At 42.0% G+C, this 12,701-nt stretch overlaps 1 protein-coding gene across 2 annotated transcripts in view; it reads left to right on the top strand.

Annotated features, from left to right (window-relative positions):
* The window catches only part of DGKI (diacylglycerol kinase iota), a 491,181-nt gene that overhangs the window by 176,000 nt on the left and 302,480 nt on the right, over positions 1–12,701 (top strand). For both annotated transcript variants that reach the window (XM_065938788.1, XM_065938787.1), the window contains exon 3: positions 11,392–11,487. In XM_065938788.1, coding sequence (XP_065794860.1) covers positions 11,392–11,487 — 96 coding nt within the window. The remainder of the gene's footprint in view (positions 1–11,391; positions 11,488–12,701) is intronic.

The raw sequence follows: 12,701 nt of genomic DNA, 5'->3' as shown, positions 1-12,701 counted from the left end.
CATTGACACTAAAATATGGGCAGTGACCCCAAACATAGTGGGGTTCAAAGAGTGTCCTAGGGGTGTGAGGAAGGACACTCCATCCCTGTTTGATGCTGGAAAGAGTTACCAGAAAATGCTTTTAGAAAAAATTTCCTTCCTGAACCAAAGCTTGACTAGGAGGTGTTATTTTTCTGATTATTGTAAAGAGGTCTATGCTCTAATATTTCATCAGAATGGTATTTTTGGCTGGTGGTGGGAGGCTGCAGTACACGGTTCGGAAAGAGTGAGCAGGAAGTAAGGCTGTGTTGTGTGTAGCTGATCCTTCATCTTTCAGCCCCTTCAATTGTGGTCACTTCATCTTGGTGGCCTGATGAATTGTCACGGTGACAGGAAACACTCTGGGGATGTTTAACAGTGGAGGGAAAACTGAAAGCCTTCTCTGAAGATGCTCTTATCTCAGGGCTTATTTAGAGATCTTATGTGGAAGGAGTTATAAGATGTGATTCTGAAAAACCCCATAATTGTGGGCTAATATTGCTGAAGCCAGACAGCAACCAGCCCTACACATTCTTATTACAGTTATCTAAAAGGTTTTTCTCAGAAGAGAGGAAGAAGCAGATTGCTAAAAACATTTAAATGGCTTTTTTTTTTTTATGCTGAGATTTGCCCTTGCTTCCAAATTTTTGGCTTTTACTAACCAAATTGCTTTACACCAACTTCATTTATGCCACTTTGGTTTGCCTGCTTGTGCAGAAAGCTAAACCAGGATTTTATTTGTTCTGGTTAAAGTACAAAAGTAGTCCTGCTAGTCTTGACCTGCCACCATTGCCTGTATTCCACCTCCTTGTCTGCTTCTCTGCAAAAAAGCAGTATGACCTCTCTCCTTCTATCAGCCCCCTCTTCTGGACTGAATACATTAAAATGATCAACCCTGACTTATTTTTGTTATTGATTCTTGAGTGCTGCTTTGGGTTGGAGCCTCTTATTAGTAAGAGTCTCCCAAATGAGAAGAGGGGCAAAAATGTAAAAATAAAGGTAATAAAGGAGGGACTTCAATTTCTTATCTTGGATGAGATGAGTCCCCAGTAGAGCTGAGGGTGCTTCTGGCATAACAGGGGTGGAACAGGGCTGTGGAAATTCATCTTGTTCTGCATTCAACCCCCTTGATTCATACATTGAGGTTCTCTTTGCCTCAGAGGGTCAGAGGTGGAAAGTCATCTCAAAAACCTGTAGTACCATGACCCCTGACTTATGTCATCTCCCCTCTCCTCCTTTCACCAGTGAGAAATCAGATGCAAAAGCTGTCCGTGATACTTCTGAAGTTGAAGACAAATCAGGGTGAACATGGAATTTCAATCTTAGTCCCAAGTTTCTACATATTGTAGAATCTCAGAGGGCCCCGTTCTGACTGTACGTGTGCATGCTCAGTTGCTTCAGTCGGGTATGATCCTTTGTGACCCTGTGGACTGCAGCCCGCCAGGCTCCTCTGTCCGTAGGATTCTCCAAGCAAGAATACTGGAGTGGGTTGCCATACCCTTCTCCAGGGGATCTTACTGACGCAGGGACTGAACCTGAGATTCCTGCATTGCACCTGGGAAGTCCCGTTCCTACTCTAGTATGTACCAAAGACTTCAGAAGTGGCACGGTTGTTTCCCAAACATCCTTTTGCAAAGGGCTTTGAGGAGTGGCCTGCTTGTGGGGTGCCTGAGACCCAGGTGAGATTAGACTATAGGCACCTCTGCATTCAGCCAGAAAAATCCTGTTGGAGGAGTCAGTTGTTATAAGTGTTCCATTTTCATATTCCCATTTCCCTACTTAGTGATGCATACTATCTCGTATTTTTAGTCTGTTCCTTGAAGTTCGGAAACTTCTCTTTCGCTGTGATTCACTCGAATATTTTATTTTGACCTGTGGGATTCTCTGCCCTACACTGTGTCATTTCCTTGATGACTCTTTGCTGACCTTCGCTCCTGGCACCTGCACGCAGGCCCTCCTCTCCATTCATGTCAGGGATGGAAGCCCTAGTGATGGGGAGCAGCCAGATCCAGCCTCAGTGCAGGGCTAGAGTCTTCTACTGACTACAGTGGACAGTCAGCTTCACCTGAGGTGAAAGTGGATCTTTTCTACAAAGACTTGGCTCCTGCTCTCTGCCAGGCTGTGCTCATTTGTTTGGTTGAACTAGTTCTATTTATTTTATTTACTTTCTGTTTTTGATTCCACATAAAATCTCTACCCATAGGGCATTGTCATAGAGCCAAATTCATGTTTTGGGTTGACTTCTTCTAGGCCATAGTTTGATTTCAGGCACTTTGAAGGGAGGAACAGTGTTTTCTGCTAACAAGCAGAAATATATATCTTCTTCACAGTGGACTGCACAGCATCATTGGCCTAGTAACTGTCTGGTGGATGTCAGGGATGAATTGATTACAACTTTTCTGTTCAATCAGCAAGAAAGGGACACATCTCTGGGAGCTGATGGGCACTCAGATGATCTCCAGTTCTAGAAGGGCATTGGAAAGCACAAGTCAAAAGCCTGTTTGAAACATCAATCAGTTTATGCTATTGAGTTCCAAGTAACTCTTTTAAAAATTCCTTCCTAATCCAATGCATTGTGTTAAGACTTAAAGAATGCACAGTTTTTGATCTTCCCGTTCGCCCCAATGACATCCTCTCTCCCCTTTCATGGTGAGAACCTACAGGGCTGCTCCCTTTGACACCGTGCCATGAACATCAGCCAAGCCTGTTTGGGGGAAAACAGGCTAAATTGCTAGAAAGGAAGGGAGTAATGCTCAAAAAGGAAAAATAGTCCCATCTCCTGGGCTGGAATCCAAGCTTCCAGTTTAGGTGGAGTTAATCCACTTTGAAGTAAGTCTGTTGCATAGATAATGCTTATCTTCTCTTAAATGTCACATGCCTCTTGTGGGATGGAGACTTATTTTGGACATGGAGATTTCTTCCTTGTTTTTATTCTTAAAGCTGAAAACATAGGATGTGGGTCTTCACTCTGTCTCCTCTGTTCTGTAATTTGCTTTTGCCCATTACACTGCCTAAAACAATTCTCCAAGCAATGGTGAAGAATCCACCAAAATCTTTCTTTAAAAAAACTATATTGGTTTTCAACCTGACATCCTTGATTTCTATTCGTTTTTTCTTTGCTCATTGGAAAATTTCCTCCTATGCTGAGGGCTGTGGAAAACAGAGCCTCAATGGAAACAAACCTAGACTTTATATCCCGACCACCTTTCCTGTCCTCTGGATGATGGTTGAAAAAGAGTTCTTTTAGGCAGGTAGAACATGGAACAGTGGGTACACTCACCTCACAGTTTGGTTCAGAGATAAGATTAGGGAAACAGAGTCTTCATGTGGGATTGGTTAAACTGGGTTATGAAACTAGGTCGTTTTATCTTTGGAAACCTTGAATGGAAAGGCAGGAGGAGGCAGGTGTGTGTGTGTGCGTACCAATATGCACATGCACATGCTCTCATTTTAGCCTTGTTTACAATGGCAGGTCCTCACAGACCTGTGCCTTCCTTACAAGCTCCAGGTCTTTGCTCTTTAACTTCAGGCTTAGGTGTCATCACCCATAGTGACACAACCTGATATCCTTCTTCACTTCCATCCCTCTTTTGAAAAACATTGTTAGATTAATCAAGATATCAGATTGCTGAGCCAAGCAGGAGGCGCTAACCAACTATGAATTAGTGAAGGTCCTGGCCGTGACCAGTCATCTTAATAGTGGGACAGATCCAGCATGATTCAGGCACCCTCACTAGTCTTTTATTTTCTAAAATTATGAGAATTTTAAATGATATCACATTGGCTGCTGGGAGAAATCATAGAATCATACAGCTTCACAGCTTGCTAAGAAGTAACTAGGTCTAATCTTTTGCCTCTTAGTAAGTGATTATAACAGAGAAGGCAATGGCACCCCACTCCAGTACTCTTGCCTGGAAAATCCCAGGGATGGAGGAGCCTGGTAGGCTGCAGTCCATGGGGTCGCTAAGAGTCAGACACGACTGAGCGACTTCACTTTCACTTTTCACTTTCATGCCTTGGAGAAGGAAATGGCAACCCACTCCAGTGTTCTTGCCTGGAGAATCCCAGGGACGGGGGAGCCTGGTGGGCTGCCATCTATGGGGTTGCACAGAGTCAGACACGACTGAAGCGACGTAGCAGCAGCAGCAGCAGCAGCAGCAAGTGATTATAAACTAATAAAGGTGAACAGAAGAAATACATGTGAGCCATAAAGTAAGCCTCATTTTATAGTGGCCATATTAAAAAGCAAAAAGACGTAGGTAAAATTAATTCTGTTTTTTAAAAAAAATGTTAAGGACAGAGCTAGCTTTAAAAAAATAATTAAATTTGGCTGCACCGGTTTTAATTGTGGCATGCAGGGTCTTTGCTTGTGGCATGCAAACTTTAGTTGTGGTGTGTGGGATCTAGTTCCTTACCCAGGGATCAAACCTGGACCCCCTGGATTGAGGGTACAGAGTCTTAGCCACTGGACCACCAGACAGAAAGACAGAACATTATGCTCAGTCATAACTGGCTCTTTGTGACCCTATGAACCGTAGCCTGCCAGGCTCCTCTGTCCATGGGATTTTTTCAGGAAAAAATACTGGAATGGGTTGTGATTTTCTTCTCCAGGGGATCTTCCTGACCTGGGGATCAAACCTGGGTCTCCTGTATTGCAGGCAGTATCCTACATTGCAGATGGATTCTTTACCAACTGAGCCACCAGGGAAGCCCCTGAAAGTAATTTTAATCTTATATTTTGTTTGCCTAAATATATCAAAAATATTACTATTTCAACACGTAATTGATATAAAAATGATCAATGAGAAAATTCACTTTTTACAGAAAGTCAGTCTTCAAAGTCTGCTATTTAGTTTATTTTACACTGACAGCACATCTCAATTAGTGGTTATCACATTTCCAGTGTTGAATCACCATTTGCTTATTGGACAGCACAGATCTAAACCATCCAAGACAGATTTTGCCTATTATTACCTTGAAGATTTTTCGGGGGAGGCAGTCCAGATTTTTTCCATTTCTGAATTTGTAAGGATATTTATGTTTGATACATATTTATAATTTTCTTATTGTTTTAGAACTTTTTTTTTTTTTACCAGTAAATGTCTTCATTTTGTGTGGATTATTTGCTTCTGGTGTCAGTGTACCCTATTTGTGTCAGTCATTCACAACTTGCATCTTTTTACCTGTAGCTAATTATTACTAAGACTTCAGGCAGAACTTGAGGGCAAGAAATTAAATCTGTATTTACATAGGTGGGTCTCTACTCTTAGGTAACTGGATCTATCCATAGATAGGTTGATCTATATAAATCTATGTATATCTATAGAGGTATATCTATGGATACATTGTTTTAACACTCTCTACTACAGAAGAAATGCTATCTTCATTTAGAAATAGAGCTATTGTTTCTGTCTGGCACAGATGGGAACTCTGAGTTGCATAGTGTTTGAGATGGAATTTCAAGATGCATGTGTAGAGAAGAGGAAGAGGTACTGAGTGTGGAGAATGGGATAAATAAAAATCATGACACGGAAAAGGAAAATGTGACTGTGTTGAGATACATAGACTCATGCATTCTATGAAACTGTGTGTGAAGGTGAAGGAGGAAGACAGGCTGGTACCATTAATGGAAGGTCTCGTATGTGGGATTAAGTTTGGAGTTTGTTTTATAAATAATAAAGAATTGTTTTTTTAGCATCCTGAGCAAGAGAGAGTCATAATCACAGCTGTGTTTTTAGGGAGTTAATTTTATAGCAGTGTAAAATATCAGAGAGGAGATGTGGATGGACCTAGAAACTGTCATACGAGTGAAGTAAGTCAGAAAGAGAAAAGCAAATACTGTATATTAATGCATATGTGTGGAATCTAGAAAAACGGTACTGATGAACCTATTTGCAGGGCAGGAATGGAGACACAGATGTACAAATGTATGAATGCCAAGGGTGGGGGGAAGGAGGGTGTGGGATGAATTGGGAGGTTGGAATTGACATATACACACTACTGTGTATAAAATAGATAACTAAAGAATCCACCTGCCAATGCAGAAGTCACGGGTTCCATCCCTGGGTTGGAAGATTCCCTGGAGAAGGAAATGACAGCCCACTCCAGTATTACTGCCTGAGAAATCCCATGGACAGAGGAGCCTGCTGGGTTATAGTCCATGGGGTTTCAAAAGAGTCAGACGTGACTTAGCAACTAAACAACAGCAACAATGAGAGCCTACTCTGCACAGAGAACTCTGCTTAATGCTCTGTGGTGACCTGCGTGGGAAGGACATACAACAAAGAGCGAACCAGGACTGTTCCAGGTTGGGTGGGGGGTGGGCCCTGTCCCACACAGTTATTCAGTGACCCAGACTGACAGTTACTCTTACATCTTCATCAGAAGACTTTTAAATCATCCCAAAGACCAACTTCCCAGGTACCCAGTATGGGAACAGAGTATTCAGGAATGCACATGAGAGGCTTAATGGACCAAGTCTGAAAACAGTATACATCACTCTTGTTCGTGGTTGGAACTGGGTCATGTGGCCACACTTGTTACAAGTGAGACTGGGAGCAAACTCTAACTGTGTGTTCAGGAAGAAGAGGAAAATGAATTTGGTGAATGGCTAGCAGTCTTAACTGCAAAGGCCCAGGAGAGAAACTTGGAGGATACCAATATCTATGGATTAGGAGGAAAAGAAAACTGGTACAATGATAATAATAAGAATTACACTGAACTTGTATTAACTTCTCATTGTGGGCAAGGCATTGAATGTTATTCATTTTCACATTTAAACATCATTGTGATTTTGTGAGAGAAGTAAAATCATTATTGCAACTTCAGTGGTGAGTGACCTGAGGTCTAGCAAAGTTAGAGAAACCTTAGGTCATAGAGCTAGTCCGTAGCAAGTCTACCTGACTCCAAAGCTGATGTTTACTAATATTGTAGTGGATTAAGATTTACCAGAAGTGTAAGAAGAAAACAATATTTCATTTGTCTACTCTATTTATGGGTGAATGCCACCCAGCTGGATACTTTTATACAGAATTCAGGAGTTCCCAAGGTCACCCTCACCTGCAGCTTCTGGAATTCACAAGACCACACTTATGTTCAGTCATTCATTAGATGGATTCAGAATTTACTGAAGGCTGTTTTACTCACCTTTACGACCTTTTACAGTGAAAGGAAAGTGAAAGTGTTAGTCACTTAGTCATGTCCAACTCTTTACAACCCCGTGGACTGTAGTTTGCCAGGCTCCTCTGTCCATGGAATTCTCCAGGCAGGAATGCTAGAGTGAGTAGCAATTCTCTTCTCCAGGGGATCATCACAACCCAGGGACTGAACCTGGATTTCCCACATTGCAGGCAGATTCTTTACCATCTGAGTCGCCAGGGAATCCCAATACAGTGAAAGGATACAGGTTCAAATCAGCCTAGAGAAGAGGTGCATGGTGCAGAGTCCAGGAGATTCTTATACAAGGAGCTTCCAACTGTTCTCTCCCAGTAAATTTGTGACAGAGCTAACTTCTCCCAGCAGCCGTGGTGGGAATATACATATGGTGTATTGCCGCCAAGGAAGCACATCTAAACCTTGGTGACCAAAGTTTAACTGGGGCTTAGTCATGTGGGCATGGTTGACCACCTGTGTGGTTGACCTTAGCCACTTGACCCTCTGGAGGTTGAGTTGATATATGCCCCACCATAAGTCAGTGCTATTTTAGTGTATCTAGTATGACCCAGAATCCCCAGGTAAACAGAGATACCATTATCAGGCAAGACATCCCAGACACTTAAATTACCATCCTATAGTTGAGGGCAAAGGCCAAACCACTCTTTGGGTAAGGTTCCTTTTTTCTGATGCATTGGACAAGACAGATGTACAAGAAAAGGATGAGACAGGGAAAATATAGTCTAAGAAAGGTATGTTTCATGTTTTCCTTGCATGACTGGCTTTTTCTTGCCTGCTTCTGTTTCTTTCATGATTTTGAGAGATTGTCAAGTCTCTCAGGCATTCATGTTTACTTCTCATGGTGTATGACTCTGAGCTAAAGGACAGGTAAAAAAGTAATTATCCTTTCTACTCCTGGGAACCTTATATAACAAGAATGTGATTCATTCATTGATTCTTAGCCTCATCTTTTCACTTCTCTAAACTTATTTATCATCTACTGTTTGCAAGGTGCTAAGTGCTGGACATTTAATGTTCATATGAAGGTTAGAATCTGGCATAAGAAGGAAACCTGAATCAGATAGTCATGCTGATGAATGAACAATTGCCATCTGGGATAAACGATGGGAGGTAGACATGTTTTTATGAGAGTTAGCTAACAAAATGACTCCAATTTGAGGGTCAGTGTTGGCTTCTTTGAGAAAGTAACACTCAATTTGGTGACCAAAGGGTAAATAGAAATTAAAGACATAACTCAGAATGGAGAGGAATAAATAATTTGGATACAGTAAGCAATATACAGTGAAACAATTTTAGTTAAGAAAGCATCAAATTCAGTGGACCTGGGATGAGAGGTTCCTTCGTCTACTGGGGAAATACGAGGAGGCCAGTGTGACGGCACATCAGAGGCAGAGAGGGAGAGAGATAGCAGACGAGGTAACTGGGCAGGGAAAGGAAGGGACGAGTGGGGCAGGGACACCAGTCGGGGGGCTATCGGGAATATTCCAAGCCAGAGGGGATGGAGGATCAGGTGGTAACAGTAGAGGTTGTGAGAATTAATTGGGTTTCATTTTGAAACTAAAGTCAGTGACATTATTTCTTGAACCCAGTTCCATCAGGCTTTCTTCCTTCTCATTCCACTGTTACAACTTTTGTCAAGATCATCAGTGACTTAACATGTTCACATGGAGAAATCCAATGTCCAGTTCTCAGTCTTCAGCTTTTGACGCAGACCTTCTGGGAACACTTTGTTCCTGGAAACGTTGCACTCTTTTTTTGTTTTCCTTATCCCTCAATGGCCACTCCATCCCAGTCTCCTTAGCTGGATCTTTCCTATGGTCTCAAACTCTTAAATGTTGGAACGTTCCACAGTTCAGAAATCAGAGCTTTCCATCCACATTGAGTCCTCAGGGTTTTCCATTCAGTTCTCTTGGCTTTAGATCAGTTAACGGTTGCCTCCCAAATTATTCATATCGTACAGACCTCTTCTTTGAACTTTAGACTTATAAAAAACAGCCTTCTCAACATCTTCACTTGAAGGTCTAATAAGCATCTCAGAATTTCACATCCTCAAAACTGAACTCTTATTGCAGTGATCATTTCATAATGTATTAAAATATCAAACACTATATTAATACACCTGAAACTAATATATTAAATGTTAATTATAACTCAGTTGAAAATAAAACAAGAACCTGAACTCTTGACTTACTCCCTAAATCTGCTCTTACGCTAGTCTTCTCCCTTAATGCTCAGTAAATGGTGTTTCCATTCTTACAACTGCAAGTATTTGCTGAAAATTTCAGACTAGTGAAAGCAGACTCTCTGGGGATGGGATGATAGTCAGGTATTTGTCAAAGCTCACCAGGTCATTTTAATGACCAATCAGATTTGAGAAGCTGCATGTTTGATCCAGCACCTTTTTCTTCCCTTCTTCTCTTACAAATGTCGGGCTTTCTAATCAGGTTCCCCACTCAGGAGTGAAGCTAGTTCATCTTAGGAGTAGCAGTCCTTGCTGTGCCTGGATGGTGATCAGCAAGCCCCTGAATGCTTGCAGGGGATGGGGGGTCTTCAGTGCAGGGACATACCAACTGGCCTAGCGTGCATGAAGCCTCCCAGCCCAGCGAGTCACTGATGGCTCTCACGTCTCTGACTCCCAGGTCTTGCCTGCTCCTACCCAGCTTCCTTGACCTACCAGGACTTAATTGTGGGCCTGCCTAAATTGGTATTATCAAGGATTTTTGACCTTCCCCCCACTGCAATATTTTATGCTTCTTAAAAGAGTTGGTAGGATTTCTGCTGTAGTAAGTATTCCTAGTATTTGCTGCTATAATTATTTGTTTAGTTTCCATGTTCGTTGGTAGGTTTTACTATACACTAACTCCGTGCCTGGGCTTCCCAGGTGGTGTGAGTGGTAAAGAAGCCGCCTGCCAATACAGGAGACATAAGAGATGTGGGTTCAATCCTTGGGTTGGAAAGATGCCCTGGAGAAGGAAATGGCAACCCACTCCAGGATTCTTGCCTGCAGAATCCTAGAGGAGCCTGGTGGGCTACAGTCCATGGGATTGCAAAGAGTCAGATATGACTGATGCGACTTGGCAGGCAACCCAGTGCCTGGCACCAGGGCTGTGGAAAAATGCTTACTAAATGAATTGAAGAATAAAACAATGGAAAGAAATTCTACAGATGGTTATAAGTTAAAACTGGATACTAAATTCCCAGTTGTAGAATATTTTAGTTTGTTGAGCTTGATTTCTTTAGGATAACTGGCAGAGCATTGTCTTTTAGTTTTTTTATATTGTTTTCATCTATCACTATCTGGAAACTTTTAGGGTTCCAAGTGAAGTGAAAGTCACCCAGTCATGTCCGACTCTTTGCGACCCCAAGAACTATACAGTCCATGGTATTCTCCAGACCAGAATACTGGAGTGGGTAGCTTTTCTCTTCTCCAGAGGATCTTCCCAACCCAGGGATTGAACCAGGCCTCCTGAATTGCAGGTGGATTCTTTAGCAGCTGTGCCACAAGGGAAGCCCATAGGGTTCCAAATCTACAGCTATTCTGTTTGCTACCGCAAGTATGTAAATATTTTTAGAAGCAGGGAAATCATTCAATTTGGAGAACTTAGAATTGGGTGAAGGCCCTATTGAACTGGCAATAGGTTTAAATTGGTTGAAATTTGTTATGCTTCTTGTCTATACAGTGACTTTAAACTAACTTTTAAGAAGCTTCTGATTTAGAAGTATAATTTACCCATTAATGGTATAAATGTATGTTTGATAAGTATTTAAAATACTTTAATACTACTATCCTCCTTAGCTAATTTGTTAAAAAAATCAACTTTTAATAGAATTTTGGTCTCAATTGTCATGGACTCTGCAGTGGGCCTGGATGAATAAGGCCTTAGGTTGAGTAACTTGAGGGTTTTTTCCCCTTGTTTAGCATACGTTTCAAAGGTGACCACAGGCATGGTTAAAGTATCTTTGGAGCTAACAGGTTCATTCATTATTGCTCAGAATTTTTTCAAACACCTTTTCCCATTTCTAGAATGTCAGCAGGACCAACTCTAGCAGTGTTGTCAGGAGTAAAATGAGACGTCTTTAGACTGCTGGGATTCACTAGTTTTCTCCCAAAAATCTGAGATCCACTCTCCACCCTCCCCCACCCCCGCCTCACTTATGTCTGAAAAGAAAATTGAAGCCAGATGTGTCTTTTCTTTCCAGGAAAATGCCGTGAACGGAGAGCACCTGTGGCTGGAGACCAACGTCTCGGGAGACCTGTGCTACCTAGGGGAGGAGAGCTGCCAAGTCAGATTTGCGGTGAGTCTGCGCCCGGCTCCCTGTGGCCTGGCCTTTCTGGGGGGAGCCTTGAGGGTAATTGAATCGGAGGGCAGCTGGGGTCACCTCGCCTGCATTTCCAAGGAGAGGTTTGAAAGAACCGTCCCTATGAGACAGTCGACAGATTTTATCAAATTAGCACGGCTTTCAAAGGGCCGTTTGAATGGTTTTAGGTGTTTTCCCTGACTCTGCAGGTGGAACCGTGGAGTCATCTGCTACTTTGTGATGATACCCAGGGTGGGTATTTGTTCGTGTCTGGGGCTGAGGTCTTGTGGGCAGAGGCCTGTGTGTGGAGGAAGGGTCTCTGTGGGAGGGGGCTCTCCTTCATAAGGGAGTGTGTGTGGTGGAGGGCACTACTCTTGGGCAAAGCTGGAGATGAGTGCAAACCTTGGTCTGGTGGTGGGTGCAGGCTCACAAACAATTAGGACTGGGCTCCAGATGATAAAATTCTAGGAACTATTAATATATACGTGAATGACAGTCAATTACATTAAGAGTATATGTGACTTTTAAAAATTTGCTTTGTCCCTATTTGTAACAGAGTTTGAATGTTAAATCCTCTTTAGGCAGTAAGTTGGGAGGAACTAAAATTTTAGTATTGAGAAAGTGAACTTAAAATTTTTGTGTGGTTTCAAATGATGGTTCCAAAAAGAAAGTAATGGGAAATTTAGAGTAGTAAAAAAAAAAAGAAAGAAAAGATGCATTATTTCTTATTTGGGGTAAATTGGCATCATAACTGACCTAATAATAATTTTTTTTCTTTTTGATTATGCTTGTTTATTATGTGAAAGAAAGATTGGGGCAGAATGTAGAACCTGGAAATTTCGAATGACTGTGTTTCTGTGACTAATGAGGAAGGAAGAAATTGAGTTTCTGCCAAAGTTTCTGGAAGAATATAGAACCCAGGGACTTTTATTAGGCTGCCTGGAATCACAAAGCTGGGGAACAAAGATCTTTAAAATTACATTAGCTGTTTTGATACCTAGTTTATAGGTTCTGTTTGAAAAACTTTATGAGAGTTTGGAGGACCAAGGTTTGTTTGCGTGAGGGTGGAACAGTTAAATATCAGTTATAGACCCAGCTGTACAGGCTCTCAATTCAAAGTCAGGAAACCTGGATTTGAGTCTCCGTGTTACCACTGGCTGTGTGACATTGAGATCGCCTGACCTTTGGGTGTTGGCCACCTTCAAGGTAGA

The sequence above is a fragment of the Muntiacus reevesi genome, chromosome 6 (assembly GCF_963930625.1).
Source record: "Muntiacus reevesi chromosome 6, mMunRee1.1, whole genome shotgun sequence".
In the NCBI taxonomy this organism is placed as follows: domain Eukaryota; kingdom Metazoa; phylum Chordata; class Mammalia; order Artiodactyla; family Cervidae; genus Muntiacus; species Muntiacus reevesi.
Note: the sequence above shows the minus strand (reverse complement) of the source record. Positions and strands in the feature narration are given on the sequence as shown.